This window comes from Rhipicephalus microplus, chromosome 5 (assembly GCF_043290135.1).
Source record: "Rhipicephalus microplus isolate Deutch F79 chromosome 5, USDA_Rmic, whole genome shotgun sequence".
NCBI lineage: Eukaryota > Metazoa > Arthropoda > Arachnida > Ixodida > Ixodidae > Rhipicephalus > Rhipicephalus microplus.
In genome coordinates this window covers 49479305-49500942 of record NC_134704.1, presented here as the reverse complement: position 1 = coordinate 49500942, position 21638 = coordinate 49479305, and the positions used below count along the sequence as shown (strand labels likewise).

The 21638-nt window shown below is 48.1% G+C and overlaps 1 protein-coding gene across 1 annotated transcript in view; it reads right to left on the bottom strand.

The window, feature by feature from the left end:
• LOC119173875 (calcium-activated chloride channel regulator 2) overlaps positions 1 to 21638 on the bottom strand; it is a 387319-nt gene that overhangs the window by 51753 nt on the left and 313928 nt on the right. Inside the window, exons 4-6 of the mRNA XM_037424657.2 lie at positions 20073 to 20211; positions 16091 to 16215; positions 10816 to 10924 (exon numbers count right to left, since the gene is read on the bottom strand). Coding sequence (XP_037280554.2) covers positions 10816 to 10924; positions 16091 to 16215; positions 20073 to 20211 — 373 coding nt within the window. The remainder of the gene's footprint in view (positions 1 to 10815; positions 10925 to 16090; positions 16216 to 20072; positions 20212 to 21638) is intronic.

The following is a 21638-nucleotide window of genomic DNA, read 5'->3' as shown; positions in this document are numbered from 1 at the left end:
CGCGCGAGCTGTTTGCGTGCGGCCGACTTGGAGCTACCAGGGTCCAGCAGGTGTCGCAGAAGATGCCACGTTTTCTTGCAGCCCATCTGGCCATTGAGGCTGCCGCAAAGTTGGCCCCACTGTTGGCGTGTTAGCACAGCGGTGTGGGCTTCTAATTCACGTTCGAGCCTCGAGATGCGGCGGCGGAGCCTTGTGTTGTGACGTTGGCGCCGCCACCTACGCATGAGGCTTTCATGCGCCTCCCACATATGTAGAAGGCGTGAATCTGTTGATGGCTGTTCCGGAGTTACGTCTGCTTGGTATGTTGTAGCGTCCACATCTCGACTCAAAGAAAGTATCCATTCGTTCAAGTCCAATACCGAATCGGGTGCCGTTTCTTTGCGCAGTTGGCGGAATTTATCCCAGTCTGTAATGCGAGCTGTGGCTCGTTTTTTTACATTGCTTGTGGTTAACTCAATGGTTACCGCTAGAATGAAATGGTCACTTCCTACGGTGTGACCTGTGTTTTGCCAACGGGCACCCTCCGTGTTTTTGCAAAGGGAGAGGTCTGGGGTAGTATCTCGACATACGCTGTTCCCGATTCGCGTCGATTGCTCCGGATCATTGAGGATACTGAAACCTAGGTCGTGTATGATGCTCCATAATCGGCGACCCTTGGGGTTGGATTTCGGGTATCCCCATTCGGGATGTTTTGCGTTAAAATCGCCTAGTACGAGCAGCTTTGCATCCTTCGCCAGATTTGTTGCTTTCCGAAAGATGTAAGGTAGATCCGCAGCTGTATCTCTTGGAGGGCTGTATATATTTAAAATGAAGAGTGGCTTGTCTCCTCGTCTTTTTGGTATAATTTCCACCAGTGTGTGATGAATACTCGTACCCTCAATTTCATGTTGAATGGCTGTGACATTCTTGTGTACTAAGATGGCAGTGTGGCATTGTGCGCTCGCGGATATGTCTATTTTCTGATTATATGATGCGTATCCGGGCAGTTGAGCGGCAGTGTTCGTTTCTTGTAAAACTATGATGTCCGGCGAACATTCCCCATTTGGTGCATGGTTTTGAATATGCTGGATATGTTGCTGCAGATGGCCCTTCTTATTGCGGAAGCTCCTGCAGTTCCACTGCCAGACGGTGAGCGTGTGGAGAGCCGCCATGACTATGTTATTGGCGTAGGGGCCGGTGTTTGCCGGCTATTGGATGGTGTGCGGTGGATGGCCAACTGCACACTGAAGTCGGCCAGTGCAGCTTCGGTCGAGCTCTTTAACACGGCGAATGAGGTGGTTGTTTCCCGGATGGTTTGGTGGATCGCATTAAAGCGCGTTTCTATTTCAGCGTTCAGATCGGATTTCAGCGTTGAGATGGCTGCCGTGACTGCCGTCGTTACTTTTGTAGTGATGTCGGCGTCTGCGTGGAGTGAAGCTGTGGGTGTAGCTGCCTTGCGTTTATTAGCGTTCTGAAGTTGAGGAACTGGCGATAACGCCGGGTTTGGTGCCAGGGGGTTCGGATGTGCGTCTTGTGTTTCGGATGATGTGGGTGTAGTTTGTTTGTCGATACTGAGTGCTCTATCTATTTTGGCTTCTAGAGACTGGATGTAGCTAGTCAATTTAGCTATCTGGGACTGCTGGGCCGAGATTTGAGCCTTAAGGGCAGAATTCTCCTTTGCCAACTCCCTCACCTGTGAATCGGAAAATAGTAGTGATGCCGGGGCGCCCCGCTGCCAGGCCACCGACTTGGACGCTTCTCCGGGACCTCGACTGGATGAACGAGACACCGATGGGCTGCGCCTGGCTGATTTGGACCTTGAGTGAGATGAGGGCCTGCTGTCTCGTCGTTGGGCTGAGCGTGACCTCGGGCGCCTGCTGTGGGATCGACACCTGCTGCCACGTCGTTTAGCTGAACGAGACCCTGAGCGCCGGGTGTGGGATGGGGACCTGCTCTCTCGGCGCTGCTGCTGGTTGCTGCTGTTCCCGAGTGGTGAGAAAGATGCAGAATGGTCTCGAGATGATGGTGAGCGTCTGCTGGAGGAGCCACTGTGAGATGGGTTGCGATGGATGTTCGACGAAGGTTCTTGCGCTTCTTGCTTCGATTGCGGGGTGGGTGGCGCCTTCTTGATAAAGCGATACTTGCAGTTTGAGCTGCCGGTGTTGTGTGCACCATTGCAGACGATGCAGCGTGGCGTGCATGCGGGTGTTTCGCCCTGTCCTGGTGTGGGGTGTTCCTCTCCGCAACGGCGGCACCGCTGCTTACGTGGCATCGGGCAAACATCCGTGCGGTGACCAACCTTGCGGCAGTTAAAACACGATTCCACCCTGTTGTAGAACGGGTACAGCCTGATGTCGGTTCCGTGGTAGAATATCCACTTTGGAAGGTTTGGCGTCATTAGTGCAACCACGACGTGCCTAGTTTGGCCCAAGCGTCTTCCACTCACGGTAGGAATGGTGGGGTTGCTGGCTTGTAGGTCTGCCAAAATCTCCTCGTCTGAGAAGTCATCGTATGCATGGAACATGATGCCTCGTATGGCGTCGTCTGGAGGGGGGGCGTAGACATGGAGCTCGATAGTAGCAGCGCCGATGGTAATCGACTTCACTCGAAGGTAGGCTTGGGCGCGTTGCGAGTCGATCACGCTCAAGGTAAAGGTATTATTGGTGGGGTGCGTCCGAAGGCGATCCCGACTTGCTGGTGGCTGATCTGGCAGTGAAGCTGCCTTGAGCAGGGCGTCGTGCAATTGCCACGGCGGCACTTTCGTCAAGTCGATGGGCGTTCTTGGACGTCCTACTATATGAATGGAGTCTTGCGGCAATCGGGGGAGTGGTGCCCGCCGACGTAACCGAGGCGGACGTGACTTGACCTGGGGTTGGCGTTCCGGCACAGCGGCGCGGGCATTCTCCGACGTACACGGTTGAAGAACGGGCTTGCCTTGGTTTTGAAGTTCCCGTCGGCGTCGTTCCTGGGCACGATAGCCGGGCGATTGCCAGGAATCGTCGGACCACTCCTCTTCAGAGATGGTATGACCTTCTACGACGCACTCCATTCCGGTGGGCGGCTGGGCACGACGATGTGAGTAGCGTGAGACGCTGCACCAGGCTTAGGCAAGGAGCCGGACGCGCGCTGAGCCAGCTAGGCTCAGGGCGGCGAGCGGCGTTGGTCGGGTCAGCAGATGCTCCTGGGAGAATCTTGATAAATCCAGTGCAGAGAGTGATCGAGAGACAGGAGAATTCGGCTTTTACTTTCTTACGCCTTGCGCTTCGTATCTACTTCCTACATTTAACCACCTCGAGTTCATTCATGGTATATACTAGTTCATTGTATTCATGGCACTGTGGCTCAACGCTCGCTAAACCTTTCTAAAAATAAGAAGGTTACACCTAGCGAGTATGAAGAAGCAACTCTTTCTTGTCAGATAGTGCTCAATGTACATGCCAATGGCTGCTAATAGGGATTGCAGCGTGCGCGTTAACTAAAAGCCGAATGCTCCTGTCTCTAATTCCCCATTAGCAGCTATTGGCATGTACATTGAGCACTATTTTTTATTGTTCAACAACGCACAAAAGAAATTTCTCACCGGCACCACCTTGGAGGTCAAAATGTTATACTTGTTACATACAACAACGGCTACGAGGGATGAACGGGTGCCGCAATAAAGAGCTTCGCCCCTAAAAAGTGGGTAACGATTTTGAGTACAGGGCACTCTACTATGGGAGAGCTTAAAGCCGTCCCGTGGACCTCAAAGGCAACGCGAGCACCAGCGCCGGTGCCTTCACTGGATGTGTTCAGAAAAAATGGATAACGATTTAGAGCACAAGGTACTTTACTATGGGAGAGCTTAAAGCTGTCTTGCGGATCTCGAAGTCAGATATCAGGGCGGTCGAGTATTTCTTCTGTGGAGCCAAACTCAACCGGCAGCACTTGTTACATTTAGCTATAAACAGCTTGCGAGATTGCTCTGGTTTTGCGAACGGCTCTGCAGTCAATTACGTAAGGAAAATTGATAATATGTGCATTGTCAGCAAAATGATAATGGATTGTTCTTGCTTCGGGTCAAACATTTAAGCCTATTCTCGATAAAGCTAGCTGTCTATGTGAAACCGAGAGAAAAATTCGGAGAGAAGATGTTTATTCAGTTTTGAACTAAGTAAGGCCCAAATGAACGTAACCATGTTGAGTGAAATGGGTATGAATAGAACTTCACTCGGTGGCATGAGTGACGCTTATTTGTGCAGCGTGGTGTTCCTTAATGGTCTGATGACGAGAAACTGTTGTGATCTTTTGGTGCTATCCGTTGACAAGTACACGCCATGTAGAGTTGAAGCGAAATGTTTGAAGAGCAGTTGGTCCGAGAAACAACTAAATGTCCCTGCAATTCTTTACTGTATGCGGTCATACTGAACAGTACGTTTGAAATTTCTTGTACCGTTCGAAATGTGAGAAATCTAAGTTTAAGTGTGCCTCAGAAGCATCTGGGAGTATTCGACTTTCAACAGCGGCGCTGTTTAACATCGGGTTTGGTCCGTTCGTGTTCGCAAAACTCCGTCGAGCGATCCCGTCACTGTGCGTTGCCTAGCAACGTGTCGGAGGAAGGAAACGAGGAAGAGAGTTTAGACTGAAAGGAGCAGGAGGTGAAACAGTTATGTTTTTTGGCGAGGCGGGATACGAAGCCGGGGCACCGACTGTCCGAAGACGAAAGTCGTAGTCACTCGGCTGTCCAGGCGTGCTAGATGAACAAGTGTTTATGGGAAACGTACGATTGCGTTACTGTGGGCGAGGGAGCAAGAAAAGAATAAGAGAGGGAGAAGCAGATAAAAAGAAAGAAATGGGCAGATAAAGAAGGAGATATGAAAAAAATAAAATGAAAGATGGAAACACAGAGACGAAAAATAGACAAGATGAGCCCCAACTTTGCTTTCCTAGGCATAACTGATCATTTCTATGCTCATTAGGCTACGTCTGGGATTAACTGACTATCTGTAGCCTAGTTTTGGCTGGTATGTTAAGGAAGGCCGCCGAGCTCCGTAGTTCTTTCAAGCTTGGCACGATCAGTGCGAAGTTGCTCTATTTTTGTTAGTATGGTTACTATCTTACTAGCTTAAACTAGAAGTGCTGCAACCCGATCTCTGGCTTATTGTCATCTGTACGATGTGGGGCGGATAGTTATCAAATGCCACTGATCATCATAAGATATGATAAAGATCGAGTAGGCAGAAAAAAGCTGCAGTAGTATGAAGATTATGAGGAACGACCAAGAGAAGGGGAGGAGGAGGAGAACTATGGGGGCGAAGAGGAGTATGTTGAAGGAGGAAGATGAGGCGAGGGGGAAGAGATGGCGAGCGGCACTCCAGAATATGTACTTGCTCCACGTCCCTCGGTTCGTAGGGCCCAATTATAGCCTCTGAGAACGGTGCCGCGTGATTGTTGAAGAGCTGCCCGTGTGGTCAAGATGAGCACTCCCTTACCCGAATGCCTTCAGTCCTTCCGGCCTCCTCTCCATCGACGGAATCACCCGTTCGCTCTTTCCCTCTTTTTTTTCTTCGCATGCACGTGCCCTCCGTGGCACGGCCGGCGGCCAATAGCCACGGGTGGACCGGAGCTTGACGCAGCGAAGTCCGGGCACCACGCCACCGGGAGAAAGAGTTCCTCGGGTGCAAGGTGAACGTTAGGAAAGGAGGAAGAAGAGTAAAAGACATTTCCCTCGGCTTCCCGCACAAGGAGGAGGCCGAAAGGAAGACATGGGGAAATCTGCTGGAGACGGGAAAACAATAAAAAAAAAGGGAGTCACGGAAAGAGACCTGTTTTCCTAGCCCTTCATGACCGTAGAGAATAAAAGACAACGAAATGAAAGAAGAAAGAGTGAAGGAGAGGAGGCAGCCGGCCAGCCATCCGAACGACGAAAGGTACACGCACGACGAAGAAGAAAAACTGGCGGCGCTGCGATTCGCGTAATGATCCGAAGAGCACCGTTAGGCCTGGCCGCCGCGACGAGCGGACGAATTAGGGAGCGAATCTGTACGGGGCGGCGGCAGAATACAAATAACCTCGGCGCTGGTAGTATAGTGCGCTCCGTCGAGTCGTCGCCGTGCCTGGAGAGAGTGCGAGATAGAAAGAGAGAGGACACATAAGGACGACAGAGAGAGTGGGAGAGAGGGCGAGGAAACTGTGACGTAGGCTACTTGCTTACCCCAAATACGGAATACAAGAAATTGGCAAAGAAAGCAAGGAAAACGAGGAACGGGCTGGGATGGTTCATCGCGAGAGACATGGCGGCGTTGGGTTTCGGCTTAGCATGCTCATTGCAGCACTGAATGCAACAGTACCGTTCAACGCACTGAAGAATGCAAGAGAAGCCGAGATTATGTTCGTCAGAGTGTAGAAGACGACTACGTTACGAGACAGAAGGTTGAGAGAGAGGAGAGACACACACACATACAGAGAACTTTCTCTCATTCTTTCAAAACTACCTTCGGAATGAGTTGCACGCTATGCGCAGTAACGTAAACAGACGCAACAGGCGCGCTCGTCTCTAAAGACGCAGAAAAGGTAACAAGCAATCCGAGTCAGAAAACGAGATGCAAACACGCATTCTGGAGCGCGCGATTCGCGACTGTCAACCGAAAAAAACTTACAGTTTGGCGTATGTATTTGTGTGGGTGTGCGTGCGTGCGCGCGCGCAAACACACATCGGCTGTACTAATTGGGGGCGCGGAGCAAGGGTTTGTCGATGTTTTCGTACCCTCTCTCTCTGCCAGCAGCCACCTCTCTTTCTTTGTAGTCACTCCTCATCTTCCCAAGCACATCTCCTTTCTTTGTTTTCTTCCTCTCTTTCCCGGATGGGAAGCGATGAGCGAGCACTCCGATTTCGTGGCGAGCCTAATTAGCGAAACAAAAGGTGGCCGTCCGCAGTGCTGACGCCGCCAAAAAACTGAGCGGCCGAGCGAAGTAAAAGGATTCACTCCTTGCTTCTCTCTTTCGCCTTGGTTTCCTCCTTTCGTGTTGTCACGCTCTCGGGGTTGTGCTTGCCCGGCCGGCAGGACGTGCACAAACAAGCGCTCCGGGTTTCGAGTAATGGTGCTCGAACGGGCCCGAGGAGAGCCCGAGAAGTTTCTAGTATTTGGGGGCAAAAAAAAAAATGCAAGCCGCAGGAAGAAGGCAGATGAATGCGCGACGTGCGCGAAAAGGCATTGCGCCCGCTAACTAAGGAGTTAAAGCAAAAACAAATATTGTGTTTGGCGCCATACTTCGAAATGAGGCTTAGATGAATGAAACAGATGCAAAGAGAGAGAGAGAGAATGGCAAAATAAAAGTGAGGAGAACAAGCGAGAGTGTTTGAAGGAGAGACGGTTTAAGGATTTGCTGAAGCGCACCGCCAGGAAAAGTACACGGACATCTTCTGTCTGTGCACAGGTAGCCCGTTAATAAAATATTTCGCGGAGTTCACGCAGTTAGTATAGTGTTTCGCGCACACAGATGAGATACTACAATGAATGTCTCCGGATTGAAGGCCTCTACAACGAAGGGCTTCAGAACAGCCTTTACATAAAAACAGCGAGAGGGCCTACAACAATAGCCCCAACAACGAAAGTCCTTATAAGAAGGAACCCGTAACGATGGTCTCTGCAACAAACGTTAGTACAAGGAAATCCTATCAACGAAGGTCTCTGCAATAGAGGCCTTTAGAACGATCGTCGAGACCTTTACAACGAAAGCCTCAACAACGAAGTTCCCAACAACGAAAGGCCGCGCAATAAAGGAATCCCGGCTGTGGCTGCTGTATTTTCGATGGAAGCGAAATGTTGTAGGCCCGTGTGCTCAGATTTGGGCGCACCTTAAAGAACCCCAGGTGGTCGAAATTTCCGGAGTCTTCCACAACGGCGTCTCTCATAGACATATGGTGGTTTTGTAACGTTAAAACTCACATATCAATCAATAAAGGCTTGTTAAACAAAGACTTTTGCAACGAAGGCATTTGCAAAGCAGGGTCCTTACAATGAAGATTTTAACAAAGAACGTCTCTATAACGAAGGAGTCTAGAACGAAAGCCTCAACAACGAATGACCTTGCAATGAAGAATCATGCAAGGAAGGTCTCTACAACAAAAACAACTACAACGAAGATTATTACTGCGAAAGCCCCCGCAATGAAGGGTTGTACAACGAAGACCTCCGCAACGATGCCCTCTACAACGAAGCTCCCCACAACGGGACGTGTATGACGAAGGCTTCCTTACATCCCTGAAATCAGGCTGTTTTTATAATACACGAAAATTTAAGTACACAGCCTTTTTTGCACTTCAGTTAATCAAAAGAGCAGTGAACGTTACTTAGAAATCAAATATCAAAGTCAGTGCTCAACAGCGTGATGCGGTAGTCGCCAAACGATCGTGGCCAGTAAAAAGACACAAAGTGTTCTCCACAAAATGATGTGTTTTTTGCCGTTTATGTTTGGTATGCCTTGTAATACAACCAAGAAAGCCTTAGCAGAGTCACCAGCGCCCGACATGAAGACGTGTGCTTTGTTATACTTTGTTTACTTGTGTTTTTTTTTTCCACGACACTTGAGCTGGTTATTACGCCATTGTGTGCACAACGACGGATTTAGTTACACCTCAGAAATGAACTTTCTTGAGGTAAAAGTGACCACCGTGGGACGCGATGCTCGCAACAGGTCGGATTAACCATCATCGACATGCAAGTCAGAACAAACTCCGTGGGGCTGCTTTTAAAAGGAAAAGAAAAAGAGAGTGACCCACGGCTCAAACATCGAGTATTTTTCTTGCTAGCATCTGCCTCTCTTGGCGCGTGTTGTGTGTGTGTTTTTATGTTTCTGACTTATCATGTGGCTTCCGTTCTTGTTCACTCCTTTACGACGTTTCAAAAACAGAAGACTAAAATCAAGTTGTGGCACATGGATTTGTCTTTGTTTCTGTACAATACTTCCGAATTCATTTTAAGAGCGCAGGCGTTGGGACTTGATTTGTCAGACATTCTTCTGCTAAGAAAATGGCTTAGTCTAATGCATGAACAAATCAAAACATTTGTACATGAGTTGTGGGCATGTTGTCATGTAATCCGTTCTTGCCGCAGGAAGGAACTGTAACATTTCTTTACTCTGTCACCTCGGATCTGACAAGTAACGTATCACCAAAAAAAGCACTAAACTTCAATTTAAACTTTGACTTTCTGAACACGCAACCATGTTATGACGCTGTAACCGTAAAGGCAAGCTCTTCTTTGTTTCGAGTTGGCTAACATGGTTAGTACACGGGCCGATTTAAGGCCAAGAAGGCGACGGCTAAACGCACGAAACAGTAACTTACGACTAGGCGTTATTGTTACTCGAGGCGAAGCAGGATCTATTGGTGGCGCTGTCAGTGATAACGCTTAGTTGCGATGCAGCTACTTGCTCTGTGAAGAGATTTCCTTTTGTTGAGCTCCACTCTCCCTTCAATGACCTTAGGTCCTCCCTTTCCCTAATAAAGGAATTTATCTATCTATCTATCTTTTGTTTAGCACGCGACGCGACCACAGTGCAGCTTTCTTTCGTGCCATGCACGTAACGACGCGGTGAAACGTAATTGAAAAAGCAGGATAAATGAGGCGTGAAAGACAAATCCGCCCAAAATGAGAGTTCACGGGAAGAACGAGACTAGTCGAGGAAGAAGTATTTGTCGACGCTGCTCTAGCGATGCGATGTTTACTTGGCAAACGCTTCACCCGAGAGCCACCTATCAAACACTGTCAGAAAAGTCTTCATAACTATGGTAGCCAATTGTCATTGTCTTTTATATACAAACAGTGTAAATCTACACACTTAATTGTGTCAAGTTAGGTGAAGTCACTGAAAAAAATGTGTCAATAGAGACAACGTCCGGGCATTAATAGAAGACGTTTGACGGCGCTCCCTTGTCGACGTGTTGAATATCGAGATATTTCTTGTCGTGCGTCCTCCGGTAAGTTTGCATGTAGAGAACATGCAGAAATTCCGGAGAAGTTAAGGATTTTAAATAGTTGCGCATAAAACTGCGGTAAACATTTACAAAGCGACCGAAAAGCGGTGTAGTGAGCGATGAAAGAGGTATTATAATTGATTGATTGATTTGTGGGGTTTAACGTCCCAAAACCACCATATGATTATGAGAGACGCCGTAGTGGAGGGCTCCGGAAATTTCGACCACCTGGGGTTCTTTAACGTGCACCCAAATCTGAGCACACGGGCCTACGACATTTCCGCCTTCATCGGAAATGCAGCCGCCGCAGCCGGGATTTGAACCCGCGACCTGCGGGTCAGCAGCCGAGTACCTTAGCCACTAAACCACCGCGGCGGGTCGAAAGAGGTATTATAACTTATGTAATATTGCTAAAAAAGACAAGCCCCGTTTCATTAAATTGGAAAGTTGTATATGATCAGATTAGGATATAGCCCAAAGTCTTGCGTAGTTCCTCCCCCCCTCTTCTCCTTTCACTTCCTGCCTTCGGTCACTTCTTCACACACACTTTTTAAAGACTAATTCTGCCTGCATAGTTGGTCGCTAAGCGTAGAGAGCTGGGATAGTTAGTTGTGGTCACGCCTATGTAACATGATATCATGATAATGCGATACTGGCGAAGGAGGACAGGGACTAGTAGGAAGGCGCAATTTCCGTTTTGCCCCTCCGGCCACACTGATATGAGCACTTCAGAGAAATTCCCGGAACTTTCGTTAACACTTCGGTCGATCGCGTACTTCCGAGTGTCTGCGTACGCGGAGTGTCTTATGGCACGCTGCAAGTCCGCATTGATGCACGACGGCTGTACGTGGCAAGTGCGAGAGCGTGGGGAGGTCGCTCACCCTGATCCCGCTGGAGGCGGTGACCTGGACGACCATGACCACTCGTAGCGGTGCCTCCTGGACGTAGTGGAACCGCGTCCTGCCCAGCAGACGCTCTCCGGCTTGGTTCCTGCAAGCAGAAAACGCGGTGGGAAATGGGCGACTTGCGAGGTCACGCGCTGCAATGCGAAGTGGTCCGTATACGAGATTTGGGAGTACACGCTTCTATCGTTACCGAAGCTGAGCCTAGCTGGAGTGCTACTCAAAGCAAAACCAATGCTGAGTGCGGCCATCTCATCGAAGTACGTAGCGCGGTCACTTCGGGCCTGTCGAATGAGGCCAAGAAACACTCGCGATTCGATGCGCACTTCTTTTGAGCGGTTTATTGTGCTATCGGATTTCCGAGTACCCGCACTCGATATGCACATTAGCAATACTGAAAATTTGGACACGACCGGTGAAGGTCGGTGACGACAAGAGTCAGTACGAGAACCTACTTACAACCGAACAGTTTCTCACGACTCCGTCTTACTTCGTCCCTGTTCCGTAGTGGTCAAATTTTGAATTACGCTGCCATTCCAACTCAGTCAGGTATCGTTTTGAAATACACATTTACCCCTCCCCTATACTGGCACCTCCAACTATCTTGAATGTTAAGCTGTACTCCGGCCCAAAAAGAACATGTCACACCGCAGGTGTTACAACGAATTCTTCTGGGAAAGATGAGAATAATATAAAAAAATACAGCATGCGTGTAGCTTTTCATAGTGCACTGACCCTCCGAAACTTATTAATCTCTTTCAGCAGCCATCGCGATATCTTTTAACTTACGGGTTCGTCTGCCACAGGCGCACCTCGTGCACTTTTGGGAAGCTGGAAACAGCAATATGCAACCTTAAGTTGAAATGCGCAAACGAAAGAAGTTATATGCTTGCCCCCCCCCCCCCCCCCAAAAAAAAGAACGATTTAAGTTATGTCTCAAGAGCACTCAAACCGGAGTTACTAAAATAATCTCGCTTTTTTTTCTTTAGTTCGTGAAGCTTTATTTTGTGTTACGCTCTGACGACAGCCCGGGAGGCAAAGTGGAAAGAGAAATGAGGGAAAGGGGACTACCACCTGCCCTCATGGAGGAAAGAGGAAATAAAGAGCGAACGTAAACAAGGAACTCAGGAATAGATGCAAAGAGAAACGGGAACGAAAATTCGACGAGAGCGTCATAGGATGCATGTTTTTTTCGCATCGCGCGCCGAAGACGGCTGCGACGATTGGACGCGGTGTCGGCGCCGCGAAACACGAAGAGCAGAGTGCCCCGACAAGGCCACAATCGTGACAGAACCAGAGAGTGCAGCAGCGGAAGAACTGCGTTGTTGTGCGTGCAACAGTATCCGTCGGCGGCAGCGGCGCAGCTCGAGTGGTGAAAATGAAATTTGCGCGCTGCGCCCAGGAGGGAGAACCAAAGCACTGTACGAAGGAGCGCGAAATGGAAGAGGATGAGAGACGGGAAAGAGACAGAACAACGCGGAGACGAATCAAAAGGAAAGAGAAGAGACAGACAGACAGACAGACAGACAGACAGACAGACAGACAGACAGACAGACAGACAGACAGACAGACAGACAGACAGACAGACAGACAGACAGACAGACAGACAGACAGATAGATAGATAGATAGATAGATAGATAGATAGATAGATAGATAGATAGATAGATAGATAGATAGATAGATAGATAGATAGATAGATAGAAAAGAAGAGCGAAAAAGACAGGGAAATAGAGAATGATGTGGAGAGGACAGGGAGACAGAGGCGGGGAAAGAGAAGTCAAGCAATGACGGGAAAAAGAGAAATAGAGAGATAGGTAGGAAAAGAGAGAGTGAGAAAGATAGACACATACATACAGATAAATATGCAGAAGAGAGAGAGAGGGAGGAGAAAGGGGGAACTGAGGAGGGCTTTCTCGAGATTATTGTCACCGCGTTTGGCGTTTCGGGCGCACCGACGTGCGAAAGCACTCGAAAGGCTTCTGTTTTCTTATTTTTTTTCCTGGCTTGAGTATAGCAGAGAGAAATGCCTGCCCCGCGGTGACGGTGGCATGGAGCCCACGCACGCACGCTCGACGAGAATTCGTCTCGAGAACGAATTTTCCGAGTGAGCACCAACGTACGGGTTTCGACAAAAGGTCTCCGACAGCTGCTTTTGCCGCCGCCTCGGGGGCCACTTTCGGGCCGCGGCAAGTGACTTGCTGTGCTACCGCGCTGCCACGATGGGGTTTTCGGAAATGAGGTTAGGTTAGGAGATGGAGGAGAACGTATACGAGAGAGGAAGAAAAGAAGGAGGGAGTGAGTAGTCGTGACTTTCGCTGCGGTTTCACCATCTGCGCGACGTTTCTCGGTCGCCTCAACGAAGAATGGTGAAGCGAGGACGAATGGACGGTGCGCCGTTGCTCATGACTACAGAGTCAAGTACCGGGTACCCCAAGCGCCTTTCGTACCCTAGCCCTTGCTTTTAGTTGTGCTCTCCAAGGGTGCGCCTGGCGATCAGAAGAAAAAAGAGTAGAGCACAAAAAAAAAGTCAAGAGTGCGATGACCACCCCACGCTGCACGCTCTTGCATTGCTTTGCACTCACATTCACACGCATGAATAATACAAAGAACGCAAGGGCTTACTTACGCAAGCCTCTTTGGGAGCATGGTACTCAAACTCTCCATTAGACAGATTTAGTTGTGATTCCGCAACAGATCTTTGGAGGCAGGCTGTTGGTCATCTACAATGGCAGCCTGCGTTTACAAAGCAGCTGTGGATAGCCAATCATTAGACAAGCAATTTTAGAATAGCGCACGCGAAGATAGTAGGGAGCTTTAGAATACCGTTTGCAAGCGCTGCGGGCGTTGCGGGCGAGGTGGGCGCCATAAGAGTTTTAGGATAGCGTTTGCCCTGCTGCGAACCGCAACGCACGATCACAGCGACACCGTAGCCTCGAAACCAGCGCTTGCGGGTCACATGCGGGCCGCCATCACCGCACGCAATTTCAGATTTTACGCGTGCGGTCTGCAAACGCGAACGCCGACTCGCGTTACGACGCATGCGCAGTGGCAGTGACCGTACCGCAAGGGCACGCGGTGCGCTATTCTAAAAATCCCTAGTGTTCGTAATGAGGGGCCCGCAAGACGACAGTGTACGAGGCATGCGCAGTGGTGAGGAACGATAACGCCAAGCTTTGCTAAAACTCACCGATGTCTACTAGGGAGCTTTTGTATAGCGTACGTAGAGTCTGTAACAGCATTGCGTATGTAAAAAAAAAAAGGCCGTTTAGTTTAAGGCGCACGCGCAATACTTCTCGGCTGCAAAGTGCGAAGCGACGCGTTCTTACGTAGCAACTGTGTTACGGACAAAACCTACGCAGTACCAAAAGTTACGATAATGCACCCTAAAAAGGGCAGCACTTGTGGACACTGTCTACTGGTAGGCACAGGGTCACACGGATGGTAGCTCTTTCTAGCAAGTGTTCCGAGAGAGCTACTAGAAGCTTTTCTGTGTGTGTGTTCGCGTACCTTCCCCTAGACCGTGTTCACAAGTGCTAGCCTTTAAGGGGCGAAGCTCTTTAAGGCGTGGGTCTGTCCATCCTTTGTATGTATGTAGTAGTACGTAGCCACCGGTGGCACATACCCGCTCTAGAGCGGGTATGTGCGGGTATGTGCTACAAGGGATTCGAGATGGGAGATCACGGTACTTGGAATGTTCACTAGATGGGTGCACGGACGGACGGACAGACATACTAGCAGACGGTCGGATGGATAGACACGCGGACGTACGAACGGATGGACGCACGCACGAACAGACAGACAGACAGACAGACAGACAGACAGGGAGATGGACGGACGGACTCATGGACAGACGGACGTACGCACGGACTCATGGACAGACGGACGTACGCGCGGATGGACGCACGGATGCTTGCGCGGACGAACAGAGGCAAGAACGAACGGAAAGATGGAAACACGGATGGGCTGACGGACGCTTCGCCCCACTCATCATCATTCCCTCCGTGGATATGCTGCGATTTTTTTTTACGATGCATTTGCAATTCGACCAAAATACGGCCCTCCCTATTTCCATAAAGACAGTTTCAGAATAGAGTACGCAAAGCTTTGCATTAGCGTTTGTCGTGACAGTGTGTCATATGCTGTAACAACCTGGACGTCTACTTTACGTTACGAAAATGGCGTATTTAAGTAAAGCTGCCACTTAAAAGCTGCCTCTTAAAACGGTGTTCACGCCGGCGCGAGTGGTCTCGAAGAATGGTTAGTCGATAGAGCGCATGCACACCGAGTAGTGCGAACGTCGCTGGGTAGCGGCCTGTCAATAAAGGGTCTGAAAGTGCTAGTGCCGCGGACAAGTGTACTCATTCTCAAGGGAGAGTGGCAACGCAAGCGCAGCGCAATTTCACGCTGTCTTGTGAGTATTCTTATTGAAAAACTCATTCTGTATACTTTACAAATTGTCCACTCATTCGTTTTTACTACATTTAGAAGTTTGCATAACACTCCGGACAAAAAGAAATTGAAAAAAGGAAACGTTATACATCGATTGACAGCTTGTCCATGACGTCATAGGCGCACAACATGGCGGCTTAGATGATGCCAAGGAAATATAATCATGAAGAGATTACCTTGGTTTACGATAATAACGACACCACTGAAGCATCATTGGGCCTCTGCGCATGAACAGCGACAGATGCACTGAATCGAAAATTCACGTCACGTCACAAACATCACGTCACGTGACGTTGGTGCTCCAACATGGCTGCTTCGGTGATGTAACAGCAAGCTATCTACAAACAGCGGATAGAAGCGACCACGCTCGTTTGCTTTGTTGTGTTTTCGCCGGTTGTGATCTCAGCTATGCTATCACCGTTATAATGCAAGCATAACAAGCCGGACAGGCAGTGTTTCTGAGGCGATAAACAACAGCACATGACCTTCCACACGACGGCTGCATCATGTAAAATCAATTGTCAATTTTATATTTCTTGATATTCTTGTTTGTTTTCCTTCAATATATGGCACGTAGCCACTTTGAGGGATGGGCCGAAAATGCGAAGTTGACATTTTATTATGCTGTTTTAGAAATAATTCTTCTTCTTCTTCTTGTTAATATGTTGTTGTTGTTGCTTTTGTTGTTCTGTTGTTGTCGTTGTTGTTGCTGTTGTTGTTGTTGTTGTTGTTGTTGTTGTTGTTGTTGTTGTTGTTGTTGTTGTTTGAGCCCCTGCGCTGCTGATTCGAGGATCCCCTTATTACCTGCGGTAGAAGTCCCTGTGGTTGGCGATGACGTCCCAGGTGCTGCGGTAGTCGCACAGCGCGTTCTGCTTGGTCGGCACCCGGTCGTTGTGCAGGTGTTCGTCCTCATCGCAGAACTGGTTCACCTGCGTACGAGAAAAAAAACAAAAAAAAGAGCCTCGTTTTAGTGGACGATCACTCGCATGCTTCGACAACGACGACCTTCCTCGCTTGTGCCTCGCGAGCACCTCCCGGTATCCGTGATTAATTTCCCTGCCGGTGGTCGACGTTCGCGCTATCAGTAGACGCACACCTGCGGGGCCCGCGCACGCAACCAGTCAGCTCTGCCGTCGCGAGCCTCGCCAGACGATGACCGCCGGTTGGAGATGGCGTGGTGTGTGTGTGTACTCATTAGAACGCGATTAGTTTGTGGTTTTCCCTGGAGACCAGCGAGGGTAACGGAACTAGGGCTAGTTCACAGCTACAGTTTAGTAGATGAGCGTTATAGAGAAGTAGGCAGAGCAGATCCTTATTGTTGTCTGTGGCTTCTAACCAACCGCCGGTTACGGTTTACCTGGAAAGGCATGCGTTACGGGTAACGCACAAAGTTCTGCTGATGTTTATGCGCCATATATTGTATATTTACAGCCTCAAAAAAAAAAAAAAGATTCGACATAAGTGGTCAGTCGCCGGAGCGGCAAAATTGCAACACGTGGTGCTGAGAGCAAGCCAATGTCGAGAGTGCCAAGAACATTCCATTTTTTTTCAAAAACAGGGGTGTCCGGCGGGAAGCACGCCAACAAACAGCTTTTCCTCTTATTGCTATAAACGGCTGAGATAAGTGGATTATCCTCAAACGTTACGGACAAAATACAGGTTTGTGATATTGCTTGCAGGCACGGTACGCAAGATGTAGTAGGTCAAATACAGAGGCGATAGAAAATTGAATGGCACGAGACTTTTTTTTTTGTAAAGATTTATTTATAGTAACTGTAGGCGGGACAATTGGAACACACTGAGCGTGAAAATAGCGTGCTGAAACGGGACAACGAAAAGCAGCGCACATACAGATCGCTGTGCCTCTTTCTTGCGTCCCGTTTTGGCACACTGTTCTCATGCTCATTAAACTTGCTGTTAATTAAAACATTGCACTGTAACCAGCGCGTATTGTAATGAAAAGAAAAAGTTTGCTGATGGCACGAAAGTCGCGATAAAGTTTCATTTCGTCGTGGGTCTCGTTATTAAACGTACGAGAGACGTCTCAACATTAAAATTTCTTCATGAGATGACGTTGCAGTATTGCAGAAAAAAAAGGTACACTGTAATTGAAACCGTCGCGTATTAGCTATACGCCAGAGCCATCAAGGTCTCAAGGTTATCCGTTAGAGGCGAAAAACACAAACGAAAAAAAAAAAAAACAGACCGCGCGCTGTAAGCTGACGCTGCTGAATGTGCAATTTGGTACGTGCGGTTTTTCGAAAGCACGGCGACGCCTCGCCTGCATGCATCACTATGTCGTGCGGCGAAGGGGATTTGCGACACCTTACTTATTCGCCCCATATTCAATGCATTTATGCAGCGAAACGTCGCGTTCTGTTAAGGTGACGAGAAAGGCGTAGGCGCGCAGTCACGTGCTCCAAGCTCCCGAACCCTCCATCTCTAAAGACTTTAGGCATCTCAACTAGTCGATACAGCGTTTTAGTATAGTGTATATAGTGAACTGGTCTTTAAATAGTCACTCAACTCCCGCTGAAAAGCGGTAGAACACCACTCTTCCGGAAAAGGCGAACACTTTTCAACTTCGATACAACTTCGAATGCTCTCTCGTCGAATTAATGGAGATACGCTGCTTTACCACTACAGATCGAATGTCGCGTACCTCCCTCCTATTTTTTTCTTTTCGGGAGGCATCTACAATCACCTCTCAGTTTCGCTAGCTACACGTGTGATGTACCTCTAGAACTCAGTGTGTGGCACATCGCTGGCATCTGGAAGCCTCCAATCATCTTCCCTGGAAGGTATGGAAAGAAAGGGGGGGGGGGGCATAGCGTAAAGAGAGAGTGGGGTAAGTTGGCCGGTAGAAAGTGAGAGGTAAAGAGGTACACAGAGAGAGAGAGAAATAGAGAGAGAGAGAAAGACTGGTGCCGACTTCGGTGCGCCTCGCGTGCGACGCTCGTAAATTTTAGACTCATGAATCAATGAACGCTCAAATGTTGCGCAAACGGGTGCGAGCCGGGGAGGCGGCACCGGCGGCGCCTTGTCTCGACTTGGCTCGGCTCGGCTTCTAGCGCACGTGATGAATGAGCGCCGACCTAAATGTGCCGCCGCCCCGGGGACCCCGAACACAAACCGAGTAGTAGACTGTAATACCCCCCACTCCCTTTCCTATCTCTAGACCTCTTTTACGTTCCCGATAAGTTATGGTGCACGACGCAGAAAATGCTCGCGCCCTAGCGCGCGCGTCTTGTCCTTTGGTAGCGATACCACTCGACTGCTGCTGCGGGCCATCCCTTTCTCGTCTACCCTGATGCGATGCATACGCCCGGACCAAATAGAGTGCCTCAGCTCGAGGTGATTGCGGGAAGAAATTTGAGCGGGCTACGCGAAAGATGCGCAAACGGGGAGGGGGAAGGGGTGTTGTAATCGTGAAGTATCGTCCCGGCGAAGTGAGATATAAACAAACACTCAGACTCGTGAATCATGACGTAAGTAATGGTGGGCGCCATTTTTGTTGGTCGCGAAGAAACGGGCCGACTTTTCTCGCTCACTATGAAATCCCCGGATGATAAAAGTTGTCAGGAAAGGACGTTTCGAAATAAATAAAGAAAATATGTTTCGGAAGCTATAACCAGACGTAGACATTGGACACTGGGCAAGTATTTGAGGAAGCAGTCGTGTGGGCAGTTATTGCATCATGTGAGCGCCCGAAAAGTTTTCCCATGATAATCTATGTTTTTGGGGCTCTCAATAGGTTCTCAGTGCACACGAAAATTGAATTTACGGTCACTGACGTTGACGTGAAGCTTAGAAAGAAGTGCGCCGACTTTACGTGTACAATAAATAATGAAGCAACCTACAGAACTTTTATAAATCCCTCAATTTTGTTACTTGCGTCGTCTCACAGTTAATTTCTTGAAGAAGATAAGGTTACTCTTCAAAATGTCGGCATAGGTGGTTCCCCTTGTTCAAAGATATTTCGAATTCGTCTAATGCAACACACTTTATTTCAGCGTAGTTGTCGCTTGTGTTCGTAATAACGAAGAGGTACGAGGAAGATAAAACCGAAAATAGGCTAGGCAAAAAAACCGTCCCTGATACAGTTTATGCCCACTGATAGCTTTTAAAAGGAATAGAGTTTAAAAGGGAACTGTAAAAAAGCCTTCTAAGCAGCCTTCGTTTATCTAAGACGTTATTAATTGGTCAGCCATTTTCATTCAGAAATTGCGAGTCTGTGTCTTATTCTGCTACGGTGGATCAGTAGTTACCATAATCGGCTGATGGGCCGAAGGTCGCCGGTTCGATCCCAGCTGCGACGGTTGCAATTCGGTGGAGGTGAAACGGTAGAGGGCTGTCCGACGTCCGTGCCATTTCAAGGACACCATGTCCTCACAAATTCCGGAGCTATTTTATGTAACGGCGTTCCTCGTAATCATACCGTGGCTTTGGAACTTAAGTCCCCAGATAATATTTTTTGTTAGTATGTGCATAATGCTGCGATTAGAGAAAGTTAGAATCACATCGATTTGAAAACCAGCAAATTGACCACATTTTCATAAATGATTCACCCGGTGGAGTTTATTCGTTGCTGATGACATAATGGTCTGTGTCGTGCTGTAGTGAAACGATGAAAGATCAATCAATCAATCAATCAATCAATCAATCAATCAATCAATCAATCAATCAATCAATCAATCAATCAATCAATCAATCAATCAATCAATCAATCAATCAATATTACTTGACAGATTAGAGTATCTTGCATGAAGGCGAAAGGTCAACTCACGTTTGGTAAAGTCTGCAGTGCCATAATGGATGAGAAGACGTTCTCCTGGGTCCGGTTGGGCAGCGCATGACAGTCGTCATCTCGAGGTCGTCCCGTCATTGGATCCACGCGCGGGACGCAGCTCTGACCCGACGTCGTCCTGTGCAGGGACAAAAGGAAAGTATGAAAAATTTAGGATGAGTGAAATACTTCAGTGTTAACTTGCATTCCATCTAATTAGTCCTATTTTATTCAATTGCTAGCCGATGTTCGACAACAGCGCTGGCCGCATACAAATAAGTACGATAAGGCTTCGCACACGTTCGCACAATTCAATACCAGGGTGTCCCTCCTAAAGCTAACGCATTATTATATATTGTTATATATTATATATATTATATAATATGTTGTTTGTCTCTTTGTGAATGCCTTGTGATTGTATTATTGTATTTGCCCCTCGTGCATGGGCCAGCATATTGGCCTGCAGAATCGATAAAAAATAAATAAATAAATAAATAAATAAATAAATAAATAAATAAATAAATAAATAAATAAATAAATAAATAAATAAACATATTGAGTAATCCTGATATCGACATTGGTACCCGAAATGCCAGCATGAAATCTTTTTTAATTGCGAGATAGATTTGTTTTAAACGCCTAACGCTTCACGCATATAGGGTATTTGATGTGCGCCGTTATGCCGGCGTTGTGTATGAAGCGAAGCAGTGTTTTGTGGAATCTGTTGTCATATATCCAGCTCCCCATATTTGGTCGCGTCACTCTATCAAAAGCGGGCTTGCAGAAAGGTGACGGGGGTGTTTCGTCTGTAACTTTTTGCGTGTTCATATAAAATTATATTCATAAGCTCGCATCACTGAAATACAGACGTACGGGCACGTAGCACCCAATGGTAAATGCGACCACTTTTACGCAGAGATGACAGCCGGTACAAGGGCCACCGCTGCCCCAAGCATTCTAAGCGCGATTGACTCCGCCGTATGCGTGAGTACATCAATACTCTTGCACAATGTATTGCGAAAATGAAAACAAAAGTTATTCGAACCGTATGCGCTCTGCAAAAGCTTGGTTTAGCCAAGCTTTTGCCAAACAACCCGAGCCGTATCGGCGCCTTGAGAGCTGGCTTCGCCACTAGCATGGTATTATTGAGAAGAAGCTAGCTTTCACTATCAGTACGTGGACGAAAAGTATCTTATTTCAAAGTAAACTTCTGTGAGACGTTTGTAGCTCTGAGCGGAAACATGACACTGACAATCGTGACCTAGCTAGCTAATGAGCGAGCCTACTAACTATTTAAGCCTTTGAAGTTCAAAGTGCAACAAAGAAGGAGGCGCGTTTCACAAACCTAGTCGATTTCACCTCTGTAAAGCTAACGCACAAGTACACGGAAGACAGCATGCCGGTACTTCGTAATTAATTAAGAACACGTTCACACTTGACTGGGACAATCCCAATTAGGAGGGTTTGTCGAGAATTACAGCAAGATAGCCCAATTTCCTGTAGCCTCATTTAGCAACTCAGTACTACCAAATGTGCCATTTGTTATAGATTTCACTAAAATGGAGA